The 24,416-nt window shown below is 42.2% G+C and overlaps 1 protein-coding gene across 1 annotated transcript in view; it reads right to left on the reverse strand.

The window, feature by feature from the left end:
- Positions 1-24,416, reverse strand: part of ST8SIA4 (ST8 alpha-N-acetyl-neuraminide alpha-2,8-sialyltransferase 4) — an 87,727-nt gene that overhangs the window by 57,181 nt on the left and 6,130 nt on the right. Inside the window, exons 2-3 of the mRNA XM_083577092.1 lie at positions 17,530-17,661; positions 6,607-6,864 (exon numbers count right to left, since the gene is read on the reverse strand). Of these exons, the coding sequence (XP_083433218.1) occupies positions 6,607-6,864; positions 17,530-17,661 (390 nt within the window). The remainder of the gene's footprint in view (positions 1-6,606; positions 6,865-17,529; positions 17,662-24,416) is intronic.

A 24,416-nucleotide genomic window follows, 5' to 3' on the forward strand; every position in this document is an offset into this window, starting at 1 on the left:
AACGGCCTCGGTCCAGTATACCTGAAGGAGTGTCTCCACTGCCATCATTCTGCCCGGACACTGAGGTCCAGAGCCGAGGGCCTTCTGGCAGTTCCCTCACTACAAGAAGCCACGTTACAGGGAACCAGGCAGAGGGCCTTCTCGGTAGTGGCAATCGCTCTGTGGAACGCCCTCCCACCAGATGTCAAAGAGAAAAATAACTACCAAACTTTTAGAAGACATCTGAAGGCAGCCCTGTTTAGGGAAGCTTTTAATGTTTAATAGGTTATTGTATTTTAGTGTTCTGTTGGAAGCTGCCCAGAATGGCTGGGGAAACCCAGCCAGATGGGTGAGGTATAAATAATAAATTATTATTATTATTATTATTATTATTATTATTATTATTATTACCCTACAGATAAGGAACCCAGGACTCTCCATTTATTGTTGGACTACAACGCCCATGACTGCTGACTATTAAGCTATGCTGTATGAGGCTGATGGGCTCCAACAACATCTGGAGGGCCACAGGTTCTATATCTCTGAGCTAACCTTACTAGGACTTTAAGTGCATGCTGCTTGCCTAATGTACAGATCAGGCTTCCTCAACCTTGGCCCTCCAGATGTTTTGAGACTACAGTTCCCATCATCCCTGACCACTGGTCCTGCTAGCTAGGGATCATGGGAGTTGTAGGCCAAAAACATCTGGAGGGCCAAGGTTGAGGAAGCCTGGTATAGATCTTGTTGTTAATCTGGATTTTGAAAAAGAGGAAATATATTTCTTTTCCATTGACACTCAATAGCCAGTTTGTGTGACTCTGGGGCCCTGATACCATGAGCCAACTGCAGTAGGTTCTTCTGCAATATAAAAAGTAAGCTACTAAAATCCATCCAAATTTTATTTTGCATTTATATTTTGAGGTTTCATTGATGTCACTTGAGAGTCCCCACTTTCGCAAGCATGCAGTATGTAAATCTACAGGCATGAGGCCACTCATTCTGTGCAGAAACAAATTTAGGAAAGTGAATTTTATCTTTTTACAGTACCTATTTATGGACAGTGTGTTGCTTTGCTAAAAACAGTGGCAGTGGTTTCAGCATGCTGCAACTGATTAGTTTGAGGAAGAAAGAACAAAGTGGGGGAAAGAACTCACATTCTCAGTTCTGAGTTGCATGAAGGATGATAAACATAGTTCTCAGATTGTTTCATCTGTTGAAGCCAGTAGTTTGTAAGGGCATGAAAAAAATAAGCAAAAGGGATATATTTAAATTTCAGGGGGAAAGAGAATATAAGGTAGCCAGTTTCACCTGTGTTTTACCCAAGTCTCTTGAGAGTGAAAGCCTCTCCAGTCCTGCCATCTGGTCTTTAGGCAAGATTAAAAACCTGCCTGGGAAAGCAATAAATTTTCAGACTATATGAAGAACAGGCTGAACCACTGTTTTCTTTTTTTAACGAAAATGAACATTTTTTAAATAGTTGTCACTCATTTCAGTCTCTCATTGTTGATCTGCAAAATCTCATCTCTTTTGGAGGGCCAACAACACGTTCACTCATTCTTTTTTTTTACAGTGACTTTTTCAGTTTTGGATATAAAAGGGTCTTTGGGGACCTGCATGGCCTTTCGTGTGACAGCTTCAAAGGCTAGTTTTTCCATGTGAATAACAGATAGCAAAAATAACACGGCATAAAATAATGATTGTCATCCTTGATCTATACAACTACCTTCTGAAATTACTCTAATGCTTTCTGTAGGAGAGACTGGAGTTTTTGCTTCAACAAGCAGATGTAGCCTAGACACTTTATTCCTGGGTTGTTGTTTTTTAAATCTACAATCCAGTTCTTCAAATCTACATACACATTATCTTTCTATCTGCTTTGCTATGTAAAGATTATACAGATAATACTTATATGCCCATGTGACTACCAGCTGGAGAGCTAAAGATCTGCTGCATGGAAAACATACATCCACAAAATATAAATGTATGATGTTGGGGTATAATCTGCAACAGGTATTGTGGAAATTGCAGAGGTACTGGGAATCAGAATAGTGCATGATTTAGTACAGCAGAGGGGAACTTAAGGCCTGCGGGCCAAATTCTGCCTGCCATGCCACCCCATTCTCCTCCAATAGTACATTCTCCTCCATTGAAGAGCCATGAAACTTCAGAACCATGGGCAGCAGCTGCTATGACATTTCTGACCAGCCACTTACAATCAGTACAGAGGACTGCCACTTCGTCTCCTTGGTGTAACATTGAATTCTAGGTATGTTTAGTGATAAAAATGTAAGCATACTTATTAAATATGACCTAGTTCAATAGTGGAGGGACACGGGTGGCGCTGTGGTCTAAACCACTGAGCCTAGGGCTTGCCAGTCGGAAGGTTGGCGGTTCGAATCCCCGCGACAGGGTGAGCTCCCGTTGCTCGGTCCCAGCTCCTGCCCACCTAGCAATTTGAAAGCACATCAAAGTGCAAGTAGATAAATTGGTACCGCTCCGGCGGGAAGGTAAACGACGTTTCCGTGTGCTGCTCTGGTTCGCCAGAAGCAGCTTAGTCATGCTGGCCACATGACCCAGAAGCTGTCTGCAAACAAATGCCAGCTCCCTTGGCCTATAGAGCAGAATGATCACCACAACCCCAGAGTCATCCGTGACTGGACCTAATGGTCAGGGGTACCTTTACCTTTTACTAGTTCAATAGTATTTTGTGAAGCAGGGATAAACTACTTGCTTGGAATTACATAACCAACAAGTTACCATCTTTTTGCATGCATGCTTGTTCTTGAGTGATATTTAGACACAGACATAATGGGCTATATTCAACACTGCGTGAGCACACAACAGAACTTTCCTCCTTCTCCTCCTCTCCTTGCATCCCCCTTAATCTTCTCCCTAACAGATATTGAGGGTTTGAGGTGTGGTGGTGTCTGCAATCAAGAGGAAAGGGAAGTCCCACTGTACAAGTGAAAATCTGTTGCGCAGGCAGAGCACCAGTGTTGGTTGCAACCAAATATGCTGAAGACCAATTTCCTTTATTCAGGAGGGATCTGTTACTTCCCGAGTCTTGGCTAAGTATTGCTATTTTATGGGCCTTCCTCCTGAGTCAAGAAAGCTTAAGCCCATCCAGACATTATACTTGGCCATGTGGCAGACACTAAGACTATCTCAAATAATACTAGCAGGTTGCTCCCACCATGTAGAATGCAATGGCATCATTACCTAGCACAACTATTAAAAATACTGACCACACATCACTCTAAAGAATGAAAAATATGGCCTCTTCTGAGGTACACAGGCCACTTAAGGAATCAAGTTTATTAAACTCTGCCTGCATAATAGTGGGCAGGAAATTTGATGGAGTAGAGAAAGAGAGGGAGAAGAAAAGTATATCCAAACGGAATCTACATCTCTGACTTCATCTCTGTGTTATTTCACATTCTTATTCTGCATTCCTGTCTACTTACATACAGGTTTATTTGTCCTCCCTTACGGCTTTTCACATATGCCTGATTCAATTCTTACATTGGAGCCAGAAGAACAACAGAAAGTCAGTAGCTGATTTGTGCTCACACTAGCAAGGATGCTCTAATCAACTGAACAAATGTTTGATTGCCATTTCTGGTGGGGGAGTGCAATATTCCTATCATTTTATTCATATAATTCATCAATAAAGTCAGTTGTGACCTATCTGATCAATTTAATGGTAGGTATTTCAGCTTAACTATCTAGTCAGTTCTTGACTGAATCTCTTGCAAGAGAGCATGCAGCGAAAGGATGAAGTAGAACCATGCCATTTACAGATGCACAGAGACTTAGCAATAAATTTTCTTATCTTTTGTAATACAGACTGCTTCCAGAGAATTGCCCTAGGAACAGTACAGGAGTATTTTTGTGCTATCTTACAGAAGTGCAAGATCTATCAAGTCTAGCCCCTTTAAAAATAGAAATCCAGATTCATTTAATAGAATATAATAAATGCATACATTGCTGATTTCAAATACCGTACTTCGCATACGGCATCCTTGAATATCCTATACTATGCATTCATCTTGCTTTAGCAAATTCACTGCTGGATAAATTGGAATTACTCTGCAGATATTAAAAGTTTATACATCCCTGGATTCCAACATGCCAACTATAGCAGTTAACTTGACTAACACATTGAGAGACTTGTATCCAGTGTATTGAATGTGATATTATTTTCAAAATTGAATCCCAAGACAGCTGCCTGCATTATACTTTTCAGACAAGCAATTACTCCTGTGAGTCTGTCCCCTTTCTGAACACATGCAAATAAGAAGAGCATTCCCAGATTCTGGCTAGCAGGAATGGGTCTGCATTGGTCACAGATTAAAGAAGAGTAAATCACAGGGCATTCCGTGTCCAAATAGAGCAATATGAGAACCTAAGTTAGAAGAACAGGTGGTGGCACTAATAAAAGACCCAGGCCTCAAATATGCTATTCCATGGATAGGCAAACTAAGGCCCAGGGGATTGGATCTGGCCCAATCGTCTTCTCAATCCGGCCTGTGGACGATCCGGGAATCAGCGTGTTTTTACATGAGTAGAATGTGTCCTTTTATTTAAAATGCATCTCTGTGTTATTTGTGGGGCATACGAATTCATTCATCCCCCCCAAAAAAAAACATAGTCCGGCCCCCACAAGGTCTGAGGGACAGTGGACCGGCCCCCTACTGAAGAAGTTTGCTGACCCCTGGGCTATTCTAATATAAGCTCAAAAAATCTACTGTATATGCTTGTGAAACACCCTAGATGGAGTATATGGATGAATAGCGCATGTCTTGGAGTTATTTAATGTTTCTTTCACTGTATACATAGAAAAAGCAAGTACCTTTTAACTTCTTTTTATCTTACATGCTTTAAGGTCTAAAACTCTTAAAAGGTATCAGGTGCACCGATTTTAACAAATGATTGAGAAAACATCACGTTTAGCATGTAGACTAAGGAGTGTCTTGTAGGGTTCTGGGTGTGCATTCTTGATCTTTTTAAAGTCCCTTAAACAAGGACAGCATTCCTCAATTAAGAAAAGAAAGGTGCAGTAATATTTTGAGATATCATTCCATCTCTCACTGCACTTAGTCCTGGATGTACTTATCAGTGATGAGAGGGGGCAGAGGTTCAATTCATCAGCACTTTCAACAGCGAAATCCTATGCATGATTTCAGTAACGCCGAGCTAAAATAGCATGGGGCATATTTCAAGAAAATGTTTACTTCCTATGAAACATACAGCCTTTTGTGAAAGCACGGGTACTGTTCCGGGCAGAGGGGCCAAGACATCCAATATGGCACGTGTCACCATGGCCAAGGCAATCTGGCTGTTCTCCCCTTGCCCCAGCCAAGTCACATGTAGATGACTAACTGGGGCAGAACGTACAGGGTGATGAAGCAGCAGTATATTAGGGCAACAATAGCAGTAAATCGGTGCCATAAATGTGCAAAGAGCAAGTTTTGAATTTTTCACAGACATCTTCATTCTATATTTCACAGACATCTTCATTCACATCAAAAACCAAACCTCACAAAAATGAGGCACAGCAACAATTCACACTGATTTCAATAGTGTTTACTTACTTACATAGTAAGTACTTAGGTCATAGCTGTCAACTTTTCACTTTTCTTGCGAGGAATCCTATTCGGCATAAGGGAATTTCCCTTAAAAAAAGGGAAACGTTGACCGCTATGACTTAGGTATACATACTCAGAAGTAAGTCCCACTGAACTCGAGCCTTCACAATACTGAACTTGCTTAGGACTGCAGACGTAGGCCCACTGATTTCAATACAAGAGCTGAGAAAATGTTATTCTGACAGATGGAAGTGGCAGCATCATGTCCGTTCTATTAGGCATGGAAAACTGTGACTTGCTAAAAGCATAGTGGGCATAAACCATATTCCACTCAAGCCAACAGCAAGACTCAGATTGATTTTTAATGGTTCTGGATGGCACCCAATGCCTCGTATTTTCAACTAAAACTTGTTTTACATTCGTACATGACAGTCTATTAAACAGTGCCCACAACTCCTTTCAATTTCTTGCTGACCTTTGACAAAGTAGAACACTTTGTTTTGGACAAACAAACTAATTATTTGAACTAAAATATGTGAATACATTTGCAGATGCAGCCAGAATATATTTTCGGTGCAGCACACAAGGGTTTAGATGTGTGACTTCCAATTCCCTTAATGGGAGCTATCTGGCTAATCCTCAATGCATTTCACATAAATTGTACCCCATACAGTGCATATATAATAAGTAAAGGTGGTGATTTTCTGCTATGACTATTGGCAGGAAGGAGAAAATGAAAACATTTTCATTTTGCAGAGCCAGCTTGCTATTGGAATAGTGATTTTTGCCTGCATAAAGAGCAAAACCAGAACCTACAAAACAATATGACAAATCTCACTGCAGTCTCCAACAGTGCAAATTCTCATTTGCAATATAAAAGACGGACCTGTTCTTTTTATTGTGAAATATATTTAACTCTGGGCACCACACAGTGAAAGTTATCATTTAGCAATTCCAAATCATTGTTCCAAGTTAAAACATTTGTGTTCATTACTGCTGAAGTAAAAGACAACCTGTCAAGTGAGAGATGAATGCTCACCTTATAACAAACTCGTGGTTGTCAATCTCTTTTCCACAGCCACTATCAAGGAGAATACCAGAATTTCCTACAACAGCACATGACTTAAATCGGCGGTTCTTCATCGGTGAAACTTCAGGAAGAAGACTGTGTAAATCCTGAGAAATATTTAGTGTGCGGCGTCTGTCTAGCACGTAATGGATTACATCTCCTGGCTTGAAGCTGCTTTTGACTACTGAGACATCTCTTTCTGCATCCAAGAAACGAAGAATGTTCTTCCTGTATTGAAAACAAGAATGCAAATTTATGATACCTCTGCAAAATATACAGTGGTACCTCAGTTTCCGAGCATCTTGGAAGCCAAAGTTTCAGCTTTGAACGCCGAAAACCTGGAACTAATTGGTTCTGTTTTTGAATGCTTTTCGGAAGTCAAACAGCTTCTGCTGAGTTCCTCCCCCCCCCCCCAATTTTCTCCACTGAAATTGCAGACCACCCATTGTGCCTTGGTTTTCGAACATTTTGGAAGTCGAACAGTCTTCCAGAATGGATTACATTCGAAAACCAAGGTACCACTGTATTCCAAAAAAGTAGTCTGTTGCTTGGAGCAAAATTGCAGCGTAATCCTGCATGGACTTTTAGAAAGGTTTACATGCAACATCGAACCATGGCTTGGTACTGATATCCAAGGCGAGTGCCACAATTGAAGATTTCCAATTTGAAAGAAATGAAATGTTTTGCTAAAACCAGGAAGGAATCACCATAGGGAAATCAGGAGGTAGAGGCAGCAATGAGAATCCTTGATTGCTGATTCATATGAAATGAAACCAATCCATGATTTGGCATTCCAACCTCCCTTTCATAGGTACACTTCAACCACCCTTTCATAGGTACACTTCATCCATCTGATCACACTAATTCTGGCCTCCTCAAAGTTAGCCTTCAATGTGCAACAGCACTTTCCCTTTTCCAGTAACACCTGACACATCTTAAAAACAAAACAAAGCATGAAAACTGTTACTTTGTGGATTTCATTAAACTGTGATGAGACTGCATTTGTAAACCTATGATTTAAAAGCCACCACTTGATTTTAAAATGTCAAAGCTCAGTTTCCATTGATCCATCTTTACTGATTTTTTTATACAAAAAATATTGATTATTATTTTTAAAATCAAAACAGCAATCAACAGTTCTAGAGCAAGAATCAGGTTCAATAATATTGTTGAGAAAATAAATGTAACTAGTGGAGCCCAGGCTCAAAACCAGCATGTTTATGGTTTCTAATCACATAAGGCACAATAAAAAAACCTCATAGAAGTCAGCAGCAACATGGTCATTGATTTTAGCAGGGTTATAATATTCTAAATTATAGGCTCGTATGAAATTCTCATCTTATTAAGTAATTGTGTGAAGAAAGAGACAGGTGAATTTCATTCTGGTCTGGCCACTTCCACATTTCTACCCATTTCCTAATCAATCTGCAATTTGATTACATATAAAAATGTTCATGCTCTCTCAAGTTCTCTCTCAAAATGTTTCTGTGAATGCATATTATGATACATTTAAACACCAGAGGACTATACTGCAACATTCAGAGAAACAGAAAATCCCAGGGATAACGAAATTTCAATATGCACATTAGTTGCAGAGGTGCAGATTAGTGCACTGTTTATGAACACAAGGCATGGATACATGCTGGTCGCATTTAAGCTAATCCTGCACATTAGCACTGAGGCCTAAACCAGGAGTTCCCAAACTGTGGGCGCTGGACCACCAGAGGTCCTTGAGTACCACTGAGGTGACCCGTGACATTTCTGTGGATTTGGGGTTGAAGACAGGAGATGGCACAGCCATTGTATTAAATATTCAGCCGCTGTGGGAAGATGAGAAAGACTCTTCCCTTCTGCCCTGAGCTAACTGCACAATTTCTTCTGCTACAATACACAAAAACTATCCACAACAGTGGTGCAGCATTGGTGGGGGCACAGGGGAGGTTACCCCCGGTGCAAAATTGTCAGGCGTAGCCAGTGATGCCTCAGTAATACAGCTGTGTGCTTCCATTGCTGGGCTCCGTTGAGAAACGGTTTCTCCATGTGAACCAGGAAGTGACCCCTCCAGACAATGGAATGGCTCTTCGTATCTCTGCAGCTGAGATCTCCTGGGTGACGCAGACACCATTAGGCAGTTGAATGCGCGGGTGTGCTCCATCCGTTTCCCTCCCTCCCCCATTTCTGTGCGGTCCCGGAAAGTGGCAACCCACAGTATGCCACTGCTTAGAGCAACTAGGGTATCTGAAAGAGAAATGCCTTTTTGAATACCTTTTGATATTCCATACATCTATAAATTAAAGACCAGCCTGAGCTTTTTGTGAGAAGGGGCTGGTGAGTCACTTTTTAGGAAACAGACAGAGTGCCCCAGGAGACTGTCTATCACACACATTATCTCTTCAAACACAGTACATATCCTGCCCACCTGATAAATGTCCCATCAAGTAGAGATACTTAAGGAACTTCTATGTCTTAGCACAGTTATTCCTTTCTTCTCCCTTGCCACCTTAGTAATTAACATCCTACTTAGCAGACAGCTTCACAACTAACTTCAGCAGTGGCTTATCCTCTACCTTTAAGGTTGTCCCCACCGCCGCCGCATCCCCTTCCAAACTTGAGCAGCCGTTGGGGGCCACTGCTGCTGTGGAAGGCTCATGCAGGACCAGAGAAGCCGCAAAGCAATGAGCCTCCCTTCCTGGGCCGGATCCTGGATACGACCTTGCCAGTGACCACTAGGAGGCTTGAAAGGGAGAGGCAGCTCCACAGCGGAGCCACTCAGCAGCCCAGAGTCACCCCTGGCACCAGCAAACTGTAGCCTCACGCAAGCAGGGCCCTGGCAAACAGCGCAGCCAGGAGTGGGCACTGGAAAGGAGTGGTGGCAGTGGTGGAGCTCCAGATCCTGCTGCAGCGCTTCTGCTTCTGGGGTACAGCCACCGTGCAGAAAGGCGGTGGAGAGTGGCTGACTCTGAAGAGTGCCTGCCCTCTCCCACCCTTTGGTGGCATGTGTCTGCCCCCACTCCCAAAGAGCCCGGACATTTCATTTAAAAAATAAAAATCTGCCCAGGTAGGCATGCTGGCCCCCCCAAACCAGGACATGTCTGGGGGGAACCCAGATGTATGGCAACCCTAATAAAGAGCTCCTGGTTCTCAGACAACAAGTTTGTTCCCTTGAAGTCAGGGTAGCTGAATATGAGAAGCTGAGAGAGGCAGATAGGTTGGTGAATGTCTTTAGAAACATGACAGCAGTGTTCACCTCCCATAGTAACAGTTCCTTTGCTGTCATGAAGAGTCAGGCCACATTCACACCGTGATGCCACTTGAAACAGATCCCCCCAAGAATCCTAGGAGCTGTTGCTTGTTAAGAGTGCTGAGAGTTGCTAGGAGACCCCCATTCCCCTCAGAAAGTTACACTTTCCACAGTTCCCTGGGAAGAGGGGTTGACTGTTAAACCACTCTGGGAACTGTGGATCTGTCAGGGCAATTGGTGTCTCCTAACAACTCTCCTAACTATTCCAGTGGCTCTACAAACTTCCTAAGTGTGTTTGTTCATTCTGGGAAAGAGGGAAATGGCATCGTAATATCATACAAGCCATAGTCAAAGCTCCAAGTCACAAAGAGATTTCTGATACTTGGTTTTAGAACAATGAGAATGCTACACTTACTTCTTAAGCCTAAGGGAACTGAGACATGATTTTTGGAACTTACATTTCAGTAAAATAGAAGAGGAAAAACACATTCTTTAGGATTTTGGTGTAGATTTGAAGCCGTGCCGGAGAAGAGAATATCTGACGACTGAGCTTGTGTGACAACATAGTAATGAAGCAGAATGGGATATATTAAAATGCAAAGTGCCTAGAGCATCAGATAAATGATAAGTCAAGGCAAAGGTTCCCTTTCCCTGATTTTTGCTTTTCTGAAACCTAAAGACTATATTTTTTATCATATTTTTAATCTTGTACACAGATGGGTTTAAAAGTTGCTCAGGCCTAATATGCCAAGACCAGCAAATATTGGAGAAAACACATTAAGAAGGAAATGAGCTGATCTAACTGCACTAAAGACCTGAAATAGGACAATACATGAGATAGCAAGAGAACTGTGTAGGATTGCCAACTCCTGACTTATAAGCTTCCTTATAAAGCAAATCTGGGGAGCCTATGGCTCTCCAGATACTGTTCAACTCCAACTTCTATCAGCCCCAGTCAGCATGAGAGTTGGAGTCCAGCAACATCTGAAGGACCACAGGTTCCCTTTCCCCGCTATAAAGGGTCAGGCATACTAAACTAAGTTGCTCTAAACTGAGTCAGGCCAAGCACAGTATTCCCCTAAGCAATCCTTGTGGGAATGATGGGCCAACAGTCTGCCTTGTCAGTTGGAAGGGCTGGGCGATATATTGATACATTGTCCCAAAGCAGTTTGAAGTCCATATCGTGACATTGGTTTCATAATTTTTGACCTGGCATTATATCGTGAATCATGGTGTGTGTGTGTATGTGCATGCGATGCAAAAAACCATGAAGCCAGTCAATGCTTCTTTCAATTTCTGCAGCTCCTGTTAACTCTGCTGGCTGAATTCTCCCCTGCTTCGTGCAAGGGGCAGCAAATCACAAGAGCAGGCACTGGCAAAAATCACCAATGCCTCTACATAAAGGTAAAGGTAAAGGTAAAGGGACTCATGACCATTAGGTCCAGTCGTGGACGACTCTGGGGTTGCAGCGCTCATCTCGCTTTATTGGCCAAGGGAGCTGGCGTACAGCTTCTGGGTCATGTGGCCAGCATGACTAAGCCGCTTCTGGCAAACCAGAGCAGCGCACAGAAATGCAGTTTACCTTCCCACCAGAGAGTAACCTATTTATCTACTTGCACTTTGACGTGCTTTTGAACTGCTAGGTTGGCAGGAGCAGGGACCGAGCAACGGGAGCTCACCCCGTTGCGGGGATTCGAACCGCCGACCTTCTGATCGGCAAGTCCTAGGCTCTGTGGTTTAACCCACAGCGCTACCCACGTCCCTAATGCCTCTACATAGCTCCATCCTTATTTCAGACATTGTGATATATGTATTGGTATATCCCGATGCTTAGCTGGTGATGCATCACGGTGTTGAAAATCAGATATCAGTCCTATCAGTAAGATGGACCATTGATCTCATCTAACAAAATAACCCATATTTTCTTAAAGAAGAAGATCATAGGAAGCTGCTTTAAACTAAGTAAAGACCACCAATCTCACAACCCTATCTGGAGGTGACTAGGACTGAACCCAGGATCACAACACACAAGTTTTAACACCAATCCGTGGCTTCTCCCCAACTCTAAGGGAGCTCCCGTGCTTCTTCTGACACTGAAACACTGTTGAACACCCCCCTGATTCATAGTTACACAGAAGCCTTAGATCTGTGGCTTTTTGAAGGAGGAAATGAGGCCTATTGATATAGCAGAACACCTGTGCAGCATCGAAGATAAGTTTCAGAGAAAACCTTATCTCTAGATCAAGTTATGAACAGAGCACAGGCCTTTTTGCTCTGCAAGCTGAAGCACACAGCACAGCTTCTCAAAAGGCTCACAGAAGGCAATGACTTTTTGATCTTTTAATCTTGAGAGCTGCTGCAGCATGGTGGATATGAGTGGGAGCTAGGAAATCCCCACAGTTCACCTCAGATTCAAGATTGCTTGTGGTTTGGGGCAAGGCACAGTTCCTTCAACCTACTGTCTGCAAGATGGTGATGGTGATAAGCATGCTGCCCTGTCTTATGGGGATGCTTTAAAGATTTCCAAGGTCATGCATTTGAAACGTGGAACAGAAGTACCAAGTCATTGCAGCTAATCAGCCGGACCCACAGTGCAGGCAGCCTTACATCTTGATAGACTTGCAACCCAGACTTCTCATGGGATGTAAAGTTTAATGCTGACTTCCCTTGTCTGGTTAGGATTTGGGCCTTGACACCCATATAGGAGTTATACTGGTGTGACCAGAAGGTGCTGAGTATCCCCACACTGCTAAGTACATTTGTACCTTAGTTTTCAAACAGCTTAGTTCTTGAACGCTTTGGTTCCCAAACGCTGCAAACCCTGAAGTGACTGTTATGGTTTGCAAACTATTTTTGGAAGCTGAACATCCGACGGGGTTTTCACTGCTTCTGATTGGCTGCAGGAGCTTCCTGCAGCCAATCAGAAGCTGCCCTTTGGTTTCCGAATGTTTTGGAAGTTGAGCGGACTTCCGGAACGGATTCCTTTCAACTTCCAAGGTACGACTGTAGTGCCTTCCCCTGACATTTGCAAATGCAATGTAAAAAACTGTGGGAAAAGGAGGAATTGCACATGCATCTGCACTCACTCACTTATGGTCCCAGATCCCATGGAAGCCTTTATGGATTCAGCTACGCAGAGACATGCAAAAGCCCCCTCTCTGCAAATGCCTGCACTGTAAAAGGGAACAACATGCAGCGGGTCTACTGAGGACTATTCACAGAGTAAAATACAGGATAAAAACAAGAAAATAAGTAAAGCAAAACAGCAAAACAATAACCACCCCTTCCCACAGACGCGTTTAAAAGGCTGTAGACTATTAGTCAGCCAAAGACCTGGCTGAAGAGGAATGTTTTCGCCTATCGTCTAAAGAAAGCTTAACTGGGCTGACAAAGTTTCTAAATGGACTGTATGCAGATATTTTAGAAGTTGTCTGTCTTGCCTCTACCTGCTTTTTTTAAAAAGTAGCTTCTGTAGCCAGAAGTCAAAAGAAACTCACTAAGTTTCTGCCTGGGGGGAAAGCTCCAAGCTGGTTCTAAAGCCTCTAAAAGTATTTCAACAAGAACAACCAGGCTGTTGTTCAACTTCAGATACAACAAACATGCATACACAAGACCTTCATTCTCTACTGAAATGCTGCAGCTTGTGTGCAGCCAGTCTTGTGTGCAGCCAGTCTTGGGTAAAACAGCTAAGTACTCAATTAAACGTAAGTTTCTCAAAACTGCAGAGGTCTTAACAATGCAATCTGATGCGTAACTACTCAGAAGCAAGCCCCATTAAGTTCAAGAAAAAGTGTGCACAACATTGTAGCCTAAATTACCTTTGTTTCTAATTGCACATTGCTATGCAAACATGAATGGGGGATAACATTATGTTCTGAAACACAGAGAGATAAAGCTCCTGCATACTATAATGAAAAAGGAAGTTGTGCAGAAAGTACAACTGTTGTTGCTCTTGATCTTACAATTTCAGTTTGACTGTTTATATGAAGAGGCTACATTAAGAAAATCATTAAGGGGTAATGCATTCCAACTGTCCTGTCTTCAGCATCCAAATGAAAGAAATTTGTGACTTTTAACAATTTAAGGTAATGCTTTTCATTAAATGAAAAATGCACCATTTAACTTGATCGGTTTTTTGTTTTAACATATTATTTCCTTTTTTAAAAGTGTATGCTATGCAGATCAGAAGTTTAGTACGTACCCCTATAACACTGCCAAGAAGACAAACGGCCCAACAACTGCTTTACGAAGGATGCATTTAGGAAAGCTCCCGTATTTTGGAGTTGCAGTTAATTTATTGTGAGGATTGAAAATGGAAGATTTATGTTTAGAATCTCCTAGGAGTTATTGATTACCAAAAGACAAATGGCCACTATTATAACTAACTGCATATTATTTTATTTATCCTATGAGGCACCTTTGTAAACAAAGCCTTCACTTCATTGATCATTTTTCTAACAATTGAAATCACTTCCTCTGAACAGAATAGGTCCCAAATAATAAATGTGTGAATAGTTTTCTTGTTTTGTTTTTTTACTTGAACCCAACCTTTGCAGCCTGGGCAGTTAGCTGGTCTTAATGCTTTATTTTTTATTTATTTTATTTTTTGTCTGCATGAGGTCACTGCACAGAACTACTTACAATATACATGCGGGTTGTATGAAGACTTTAGTCCCAGTGATAGCTAATGCTTCTGATTCCCTCATCTCCATGAAACCTTTAATGGGGACAGGGGGGTAAAGATCAACAAAAGTCACCCATTCCCAGCCAGTAAGATCCCTCCACTGGATGAAAACCCTTTTATAGATGGAAGGCAAAACTTCACTCCAGCCCAACACATGACAGAGAATCATAGTGGCTTAATCCTATAACCCCAATCAATGGAAATCAGCACCCATTGTAATAGCACCCATTAGGGGAAAGTGTATCAGGCCGTAGTCTCAACCAAGAGACTGTCTGCACATATGCCAAGCCATCACACAGTGCTGCAGAGCCATGCAGTTCACACATCACAGTAACACATACTTAATGGTAATGAATTTGGACTCTTGTTCCTCCCCAACATCACACTGAGGAAACAAAGCACAGTGCATGGCTTAACATTACTTTCGAACTATGGGGCATGTTTTGCTCCCAACAAACCATAATGAAAAGCTGGGAGTTGATTTTGGCTCATCTACCATGTTGATCACAACCCCTCGTTCAGACAAAATGCTAAACCAGTGCTAGCAGCGAGGAATGGAGCGGGCACAATCAGGCCATGCATAGTAAACCATTAAGTTTGGTTTACCGTGATGTGCTCACACCATCACTGTTAAGTGTGGCAGGAGTAGTGACTATGCTGTAACATCCAGGTGAGCTGTCACTTGTCAGGTCCAAGACGCTGTGATAGGTGCCGTGCAACAACGTGAGGCAATGTTTCTTCTGCCACTACTGATCTGGACTGCCTGGTTACTGATACGCCATCGGTTCACAATGTCTACAAAGGAGAACGCCTGACATGCAGCTTTAGTCAAGATATTTCACACTTATCAATACCCAGCAATGATCGAAACTCAATTCTACAATTAAGTTAAATTATGCCAAATGAACAGATTGCTATAACGGATTTTCATTTTCAGCCCAGCCTGGTTTCTTTTCCAGAACTTTGACTTTTGCAAACTGCTTCTTGTGTGAAGGAGAACGAAGAAGGCAGAAAGGAGGTAAATGAATCCATAATGGCAGGAATTAAAAAGACGTCTGCTGACAGCAATCATGGCTTGTGTCCTTTGAATTGCCAGGCCCCTACTATCTTTAAATGGGCAACTCCTCCTGGGATACAGCCATCCTATGACTGACTCAAACTGGCTTTGAAACTGAAAGGATAAGTGGGACCCACAAACAAAAGGTTCCTGTGTGCAGTGATCCAGTTTGGAGTTCCATACACACAGCTATGTCCTCTTGTAGGACAATCCATCCCACCCTGTTTTTCCTCACCCTGCTGCCCCCACATTCCATGACCAATAAGCATGCTCAGTTCTGCTTATTCATCTGTTTGCTGGGTGCTATAAGGAAATGTAAGGGGAGTAAAGTATTTTTGGACTTTTGCAAACTTTGAGGTTTCTCCAAGTCAGCCAGTACTTCCCTCTTGGGTGGGGATGGTCCAGTCTTGCCTACGCAAAGATCCACATACAGAAAACTGAACTTTCTTCTTCTTCTTCTTCTTCTTCTTCTTCTTCTTCTTCTTCTTCTTCTTCTTCTTCCTATATTTGTACCCCCTCAACTGGCTGCGTTCCCCAGCCACTCTAGATGGCTTCCAGCAAATACAAAAGCATAATAAAACAACAGTCTTAGTCTTTAGTATTGCATGAACTATCAATCCCAGATGAAGATATGACCAAAACACGCTTGAAATCTGACCCTGAACCACCTTTAAAAGATACACACACTAGCCTTCCCAGAGCAAAGGGTTTGAAGGCTCCCAGCACAGCAGAAAACAGTCCTTAAAATAACCAGCAATGAGAAAGATCATAGTAAAACATCAGGCTGCACAATGCCTGGTGGCCTGAGTCCTGTCCAGGGTATAATCTGCACTACTAAGAACTGATTGTGTTTACTGTAGGAGTAACCAAGGTCACCTTCACACCATACATTTAAAGTGCTATGATACTGCTTTAAGCAGGAAAGAACCATATGCTAATATACCACCCCAAATTTTGTCACTTTATTCCTGCAAAGAATGGGGTTGCAAGGGAATTGTTTTCTGGAAGAAATTAACATGGAAATGAGAACAAAACTCCCACTATATTTCATTAGATTTCCAGAAATGGTTTCCATGCGAAAGCTCACATATAGCATGGAAATTAAATTAGGAGAAAGGAATAAACCGATGTGTGGATGTATCCAGGGAGAGACTTGCAGCCAGATGTGAGCCCCAACACTTCTCACTTTAAAAGATGTCCCTTTTCCTTCTCACAGAAGAAAATGGAATCCCCCCTCCCCAGCCCCATTCTGCCATTGTGGTTTTAGACTGATGCAACGGAAAACGAAAGATATGACTCAGAGACACAAACTCTTCAAAAGCAAGCAACTACACTTTATTTTAACAGAAGTGATTTGCTGATACTTTTTTCTTAACCAAGTGTGTACAATGATATTAGTAAGATCATAAAAGAAAAGATCAGTCAGTCAAGTGTACTGAAATACAAGTTGTCAGAATCACTGTTGGCCATTTGCTTTTACAGTGATGAAACAGTGGGATCATTCACAGGTAAAGCCTTCCAAGAGCTATCAAACTAGAGGCCTCCTGCAGATTTCTTTTAATGCAACTCTGCACATATTAATTAGCTGTATGCCATTAATATCTTTTTTGTGCTTTATTATACAGCACATTGAAATGCTGCGACCAATCCTGTCAAACTTACTGGATGCCACTATACAGACCCTATTCTGCATGGAGAATTTAGTTTAATAAAGGATTCAGTTTTGACTGAAGGAATGTTCAAAATTAAAGAGACACCTTTTACACTGGAATCCCCAAACTTTTGTCTTCCACATTGGTAAAGACCAACAGCTGTAAAGAAAGACAGATTTGCCAGTCCTCACTCGCATATACCCAGTTGCAAGCTACCACAATGTATAAATGAGTTTTGTGCGTTATTTAAGGTACTCACCTTATTTCCAATACCAAGGAAGAATTGATTTTCCATCTTTCTACGGAATGCTGGAACAATGAAGAGCCACTCTTTTGGTTTATTTTATCAGAGCTATTGACCATTGATCTACTTAAACTTAGCTCACCGTCTCTGAAAACACAATACAAAAAGAGAGCGTTAAAAATTTGCTTGGCACTAGCCATCCAGAAACCTTTTTTTCCTGCCCTATCTACATCACAAACAGCAGTGGTGTTTTATTTATATCCATGTAGGATCATGGCTCTGCACCAAGCACCCACTGGATCACTTCCTACTCCAAGGGTAACTGAGAGCCACCCTTTCAATTTCTCACAATGCCCTGGGGCACCTTACCTGGTGTCATTTCAAGGTATTGAGGAGAGAACATGGGAAGAACAGGGCAGGTGTCAACATCATCACTACAGTGGTACCTCAGGTTAAGAACTTAATTTGTTCTGGAGGTCCGTTCTTAAGCTGAAACTGTTCTTAACCTGAAGCACCACTTTAGCTAATGGGGCCTCCCACTGTCTCTGCACCGCTGGAGCACGATTTCTGTTCTCATCCTGAAGCAAAGTTCTTAACCTGAGGTACTATTTCTGGGTTACCAGAGCCTGCGACCTGAAGCATCTGTAACCCGAGGTACCACTGTAGTCCCAACCAGAGTACCAGGTCTGGAACGCTAACTGTTGATACCAGACCTATTTATATGTTGAAGGCCAATGGTAACCACCTGCCCTGTGATGAATAAGAAGCATGTCAGGGAGGCAGGCACAGACAACATCAAGCTGTGCTCTGGCCAAACTGTTTATTTCTTTCCCCGGCCCCTCCCAAGTTTGCATGTTATCTTAGGACTTTAAAAATGTGCAAGCCACCTTGGGTGCCTTGGCAGAAAGTCAGTATATAAACACAATGAATAAATATGTTTGTGGTGGATATAGTCAATGAATAAATCCTTCTGTACTCATTGTTGGGCCTGGGCAACGTATTGATACATTGCCCAGGACTAGTTTGAGGGCTAGAGTGCAATGCCACCTTCACTCCGCAGTATATCACAGGTAGGGCTTGCCTGCGCCTGAGTCCTTCTAGCGCCAGCACCCAGAGAGAAGAACAAGTTGCATTGGCCCCATGAGGGGAGCTGAGGCAGTTTCACCCCGTGGGGCCAGGGATGATGCAGCTTGTTCCTCCGTCCGCTTTTCAACATTGTAATGTATCACTATATTGTGATGTTTGGCTGGTGTTACACTGCGATGCAGAAAAGCTGATATCGCCCAGCCCTACTCATTGTGAAATTTACTCAGGCAAAGGGCTGTAGGTTAGTGGTAGAGCTTCTGCCAGACTCAATCCCCAGAATCATCAGGTAAGGCTGGGAATGTACCCTGTGTGAAACTTTGAAAGGGCACCACCAGTCAGTGTGGCCAGTACTGAACTCAGAATAAGGCAGCTTCCTATGCTCCTTGTCCTACAGAGACAGAATTTACCAAAAATCCTCTCTCTTCCTTTAAAGAAACAAACTGTTTTCTATTTAGCTGAAACAACCCTCAAAACATTTGCCCCCACCTTCCCATGAGACATAAGTTTCCTGCTAGGGTGTTGCCCCTCAAGCGCTCTAGCATCACTGCATCCTAAAAAAAATAATATAGTTTTTTGCCCACAAAAAGCTATTGCTACAATAAACTGCTTTTTTGGTTTTTTCTTCAAGTGCTATAGGAAAGTTGGCTGTTTACCTGCTGCGGTAGAAGAACAAGGCTGTTCTTCTAGATTATGATAGATTTCTGCGACTTCCGGGGTGGCGCCACCGGCAATGGCAGACTCCCTCTGAACTGGAGGGAATAGCTCCGCGGGAAACGGGTCTTCTCCGCTACGGCGAAGCGGGGACTCTTTCAAAAATCACAGGCGGATGAAGCCTGTGAACATGGGACTCGGCGGGCACCTTTAGCGCCCCCCCAACTCGCTAAGGAACCCACTAACGGGCTCCGAAGTGAAGAGGGGGAAGTGGCGTGGTGCTGAGAGTCAATGGCTATTTCCGTGGAGCGAAGCCGCATAGCCGTTGCCGGAGAGCGCTGCCTATTTCCTGGGACAATTTGGACTTTAAAACAAGCAGCCGTGAGTACTTAGATTTTGAACAATTGGACATCAAATAAGGACTAGCAAGCAGAAAAGAATTGGATCTTAAAATACCTATTTTAATTTGGTACGGAACGGGAAGGTTTAAACAGGAAGTCAGCCTTCCGTTCTTTTGTAAACAGAATAAGGCAAAGACAGCATAAACTAGAGCTAAGAAAATCGTCTCTAAAGGACTGGATTCCATCATTTATAATTGTGGAACCCCCCTTTGACAGCAGGAGAAGGGGGAGGATCATTTTTAGACTGTTTAAAGTGAGTTTAAAGTAAAGTAACTTTCCTCCGTCCTGATACTGGAGCGGGGGTGTCAGGACCGATGTTTGAAGTTCACCGACCAGAAATAAGTGTTTTTGACAGATAGTGAAAAGAAGAGAAACATAGTGATTCCACTGTTCCTTTTCGCATTTGAAAGGAATAAATATTGACAAAGTATCTTAAAAGGGGAAACTCTGTTGCAAGAACAAATAGAAGTTTTCCCCCTAGAGGGAGACTGTGAAACTATAACCAACTCCAGGGAGTCGGCAGCTGTTATAGATTACAATCGTGGGAACAGACATTTGACCTTGCAGGACAATGTATTCAGAAACCTTGTTGTGTGTCTTTTATAAAACAAATGCCCTACTGGAACAATTACACGAAAAGGTGAATTGGATGGCGACCTCGGCTAGAAATCTGGAACAGGCAGTGGGAAACTTTGAACAGGCAGTGGGAAAATATGTGGAGCCCACTCAGGAATTAAATCAGGAGTGTGTCTTGACAGAACAGGCCCAACAGGAATATGAGTTTTCGGACTTGACAAATGAACTTGGAAAAAGCCACATCTGGAAAGAAAAAGTTTGGTTTGGCTTGGAAATGGGGGGCTGGATTGACCCCCCTATGCTGAGATGCCTGGACTTTTCAAATATGGCAATGGGCCATGAGATGTTTGGGATTGTGGGGGCTCCTAATCTTGGAGGGTTTTTGAAACATGCTGTGGAATACCATATGGAATTTAGTGTTGAATATGGAAAAGGGGCTGATCTGTCGAGAAGGGCTAAAAATATTGTCAAGCTGGAGCTATCACGAGCAGGAGACAAGGGAAAATACAGCTACAAATATGAAGAAGAGCTGCGGAAGGGACATGGAAGAGACCTGAGGGCCTCGGATATAAGGTTGCCAGGTTAATGAGCTAGATTGACGCGATAATAAGGACTGACAAAACCCAGAACCAGGAGCAAGGGACGTTGGATGAAGATTGGACTTGTTTGTATTTCTTTTTTCTAGCATTAGAACTGTTTTATAAAATTGATGAACATTAGAAAAATGTTGGAATGAAATTACTTGGCTTTAGCAAAAATGTTTAAAGAATTATGAAAGAATGTTATGGTTATGAGAAGCTGGTAAGGACAAGATTTAAGTTTTAAGCTTTAAGATTTATCTTATTATAGAAAGATAAGACTAAAACAGTTTAGGGTAATGTAATGACAGAATATTATGAAATATGGAAAGGATTTGCTGGGATAATTAACAACTAGGATACAAAGAAAGGGAGGAGGAGGAGGTCTAAGAAAGAAGGTAATGACAGTTGAGGATTTGGAAATAATGAATTTGTTTTTTAAATGCTTTTAATTGTTTGTGATGTATTGTTGTATTTTTTTCTCTTTTTTTCTTTTTCTTTTGTTTAAATCTGTATTTTTTTTGTCTTTATTTTATTTTGTAACATTTTGAAAATTCCAAAGATTATGATAGATTTCTGTAGGTAGCTTCTACATTGTGTGAAAGATTACATAACACACAAAGTGAGGAAATATCAGGAAAAGCACAATGATGTGAAGTCTGAATGAAGCCAACGTTTCTCTGGGATTGCAGAGCAGAAAGGAAGCACACTCTGACTTCAGACATTGGCCAAGGGGACCAAAGACCACTGGACGATTGAATTCCTAGGAAGAATATCATGGAATGGAACAGGAGAAACCAACATGGTTTCATCCATCAGCCAGAGAAGGAGCAGCTACAAGAGACTTGCTTTCCTTCTCACTGGCAGGAAGAATCCTTGGCTCCGACAGTAAATTTTCTTGAGAATGCAGAAGCAAAGGAAAAGGATACTCCAGCCCATTCATCTGCCACAAAAACAAAGAGCCCCCAACCACTATTCTAGCAACAATACCATCATTAAGGGATGGGAGAGAAATTCAGTTCTGCTTGCATTTTATTGTGAATCTTGCCCAGCAGCATGACTCCATTGTCTGTTTCCTGCCAACAAAATGTGTTCTGAAGCCAGTATGTTGCTGGCTGACAAACTTTGATTTGTTTTATCTATGGCTTAGTGTTACGTGTAAACCCAGCACTCTTCCCAAACCATGGTTTATTTCACCATCACATCATAGGTGCTTGCCAAATTATAATGACATGAGACAACGGCAGCTGGGAAACAATAAAATTCTGAGGGGAAAACAAGCCATGATTTGTTTTATCACCCGAGAAACAACATGTAGCTAGTGTTATGTGTGAACTAAGACACTCCATATGTGAAGTTGATTGAGAAACTGACACAACTTCCACAGTGAAAACAGAAGCAAAGAATTCATACAGCTATTCTGCAATCTTGTTATCTATTTCTAAATCAATGGCCCCAAACTTGAACTTACATTTTGACAACACAAACAGCAACTTCCCAGTTCCCACCTTGATGCTGAACTGTTTTTGAAATCTGGCTGTTATCTTCCCTTGGAAATTCACGTCACAATAAACTAGCTAAGTCTCCACTCTATATTCATGCCCTCACCAGCCAAACTGACAATAGTAGAACTTACTCCCAAGCCAGCATAGTATTGCAGCAGAAGCCTACAGCATGCTAACAGGATGTCTTTTGCCACAAGAGACTAACATGGCCTCACTTTCTGAAATTATTCTGTATGAAATCATTGGGCTGGGCTGTATGAGTAGGAGTCCTGTTTGGCTTGCTTCCTAACAACGTACAAACTTCTTATTTTCTTATTTTCCTTTATTAACCACAGGAGGCAAGAGTCTCATGCATTAGGCAACACAGCTCTCTCTCTCTCTCTCTCTCTCTCTCTCTCTCTCTCTCTCTCTCTCTCTTCTCTGCATTCTAACCTGAGCAGTTCTTAAATTCAGAATGTTTAAAACTAGTAGAATGAGCAAGAACAGGTAAGACTGACCTTCCTACCTATAGAAAGCTCTTCCTACCAAAAAGACCTCTTTCTTATCAATTACGTACGCGGAATATTTCTTTGCCAATTGAGAAAGTCCAGCCACTTCTAAGGAGGCACATGCCAGGTCTAACTACATGGTCCATCTAGTCTAGTATTGTTCACTGTGACTGCCAGCAGCTCCCAAGAGAGTCTTCCCTGTTACCTGCAACCTGATCCTTTTAACTAGAGACACTGGTTATTCAACCTGGAACATGAACTGTGGTGCCTTCTCCAAACATTCACTAAATAAATAAATAAATAAATAAATAAATAAATAAAAACTTAGGGAGGGAAGAAGAGGAGGAGTTTGGATTTGATATCTCATTTTATCACTACCCTAAGGAGTCTCAAAGCAGCTAACAATCTCCTTTCCCTTCCTCGCCCACAACAAACACTCTGTGAGGTGAGTGAGGCTGAGAGACTTCAGAGAAGTGTGTCTAGCCCAAGGTCACCCAGCAGCTGCATGTGGAGGAGTGGGGACGCGAACCCGGTTCACCAGATTACGAGTCCACTGCTTTTAACCACTACACCACACTGGGATTCGAGTTAATGTCCTTTAGCAGTATACCAGCTGTGCTTGTGGAATGACTTCTGCAAAAGAAAGTGAAGGAAGCCATCACAGTTCATGTGGCTGGTTGATCAACAGATTGCTTTAGCCCTAATACTTCCTGTTGCACAACCAGCTTCTGCTAGTTCAGCTATGGCACTGGAGTTCATACTGCTCAACCACTTTTATTGCCTTTCCACTAGCCCAGCAGCTCCTGTGCTGGCAAATGAAGGAGAACACCAAACCCGGGTCTGAACATCCGCAAGCAGCCTCTCATCAGCAGATCGCAAGTCACTTTAAAAGTCAGTGGAATTCTGTGCGCTACAGGTAGAAATCTTTCCCAATACATTGGTATGCATAGAGGCTTTAGTTTGCTCAAAAGCATCCAGGAACCTGACTATGTGAAGAAATTATAGGATCAATGATCATACATTAATATATACTGGATTTGCATCTCATCCGATACGCAGTGTTGATTTACAGCTAAGAGTGCCACCTACTGAAAAACCAAACGCGCTTTACTCCTCACTTCAGACACAATTATTTTTGTGGGATGGGGAAGGTTTTCAAATTAAAAACCATGGTCTTTAAAGTGTCATGCCGTGAAGAATAATTATATGATCTTCACTGAACACTACTTATATGAATCCAGAGGGAAAGAGCAACATCGAGATTCATTACAAGATGTTTTTCTGTCTTCTAATTCAATGCGCAATATATTCCAAAAAGCCCTCGCAAAACAACCATCACTGATTTTCCCTCTTTATCCTCTGCCGCATTGCAATATACACTGAGAGAGAGAGAGAGAGAGAGAGAGAGAGAGAGAGAGAGAGAGAGAGAGAGAGAAGAAAGAAAGAAAGAAAATGCATTATATTGCAATGGAAAGGATTCTTGCTTGTGCTGGACTAAGTGTAGCCCATTAGAACTTTCAGGAAGTGAATGGCATGGGGAGCAGAGGTTGGCTTTTCACAACGTTTTTGTCCCTAAAAGTGCTAATGCTTCATTGAAATACAGCAGACCCAGGAGCT

Source organism: Podarcis filfolensis (assembly GCF_964270895.1).
Source record: "Podarcis filfolensis genome assembly, chromosome: 11".
Lineage (NCBI taxonomy): Eukaryota > Metazoa > Chordata > Lepidosauria > Squamata > Lacertidae > Podarcis > Podarcis filfolensis.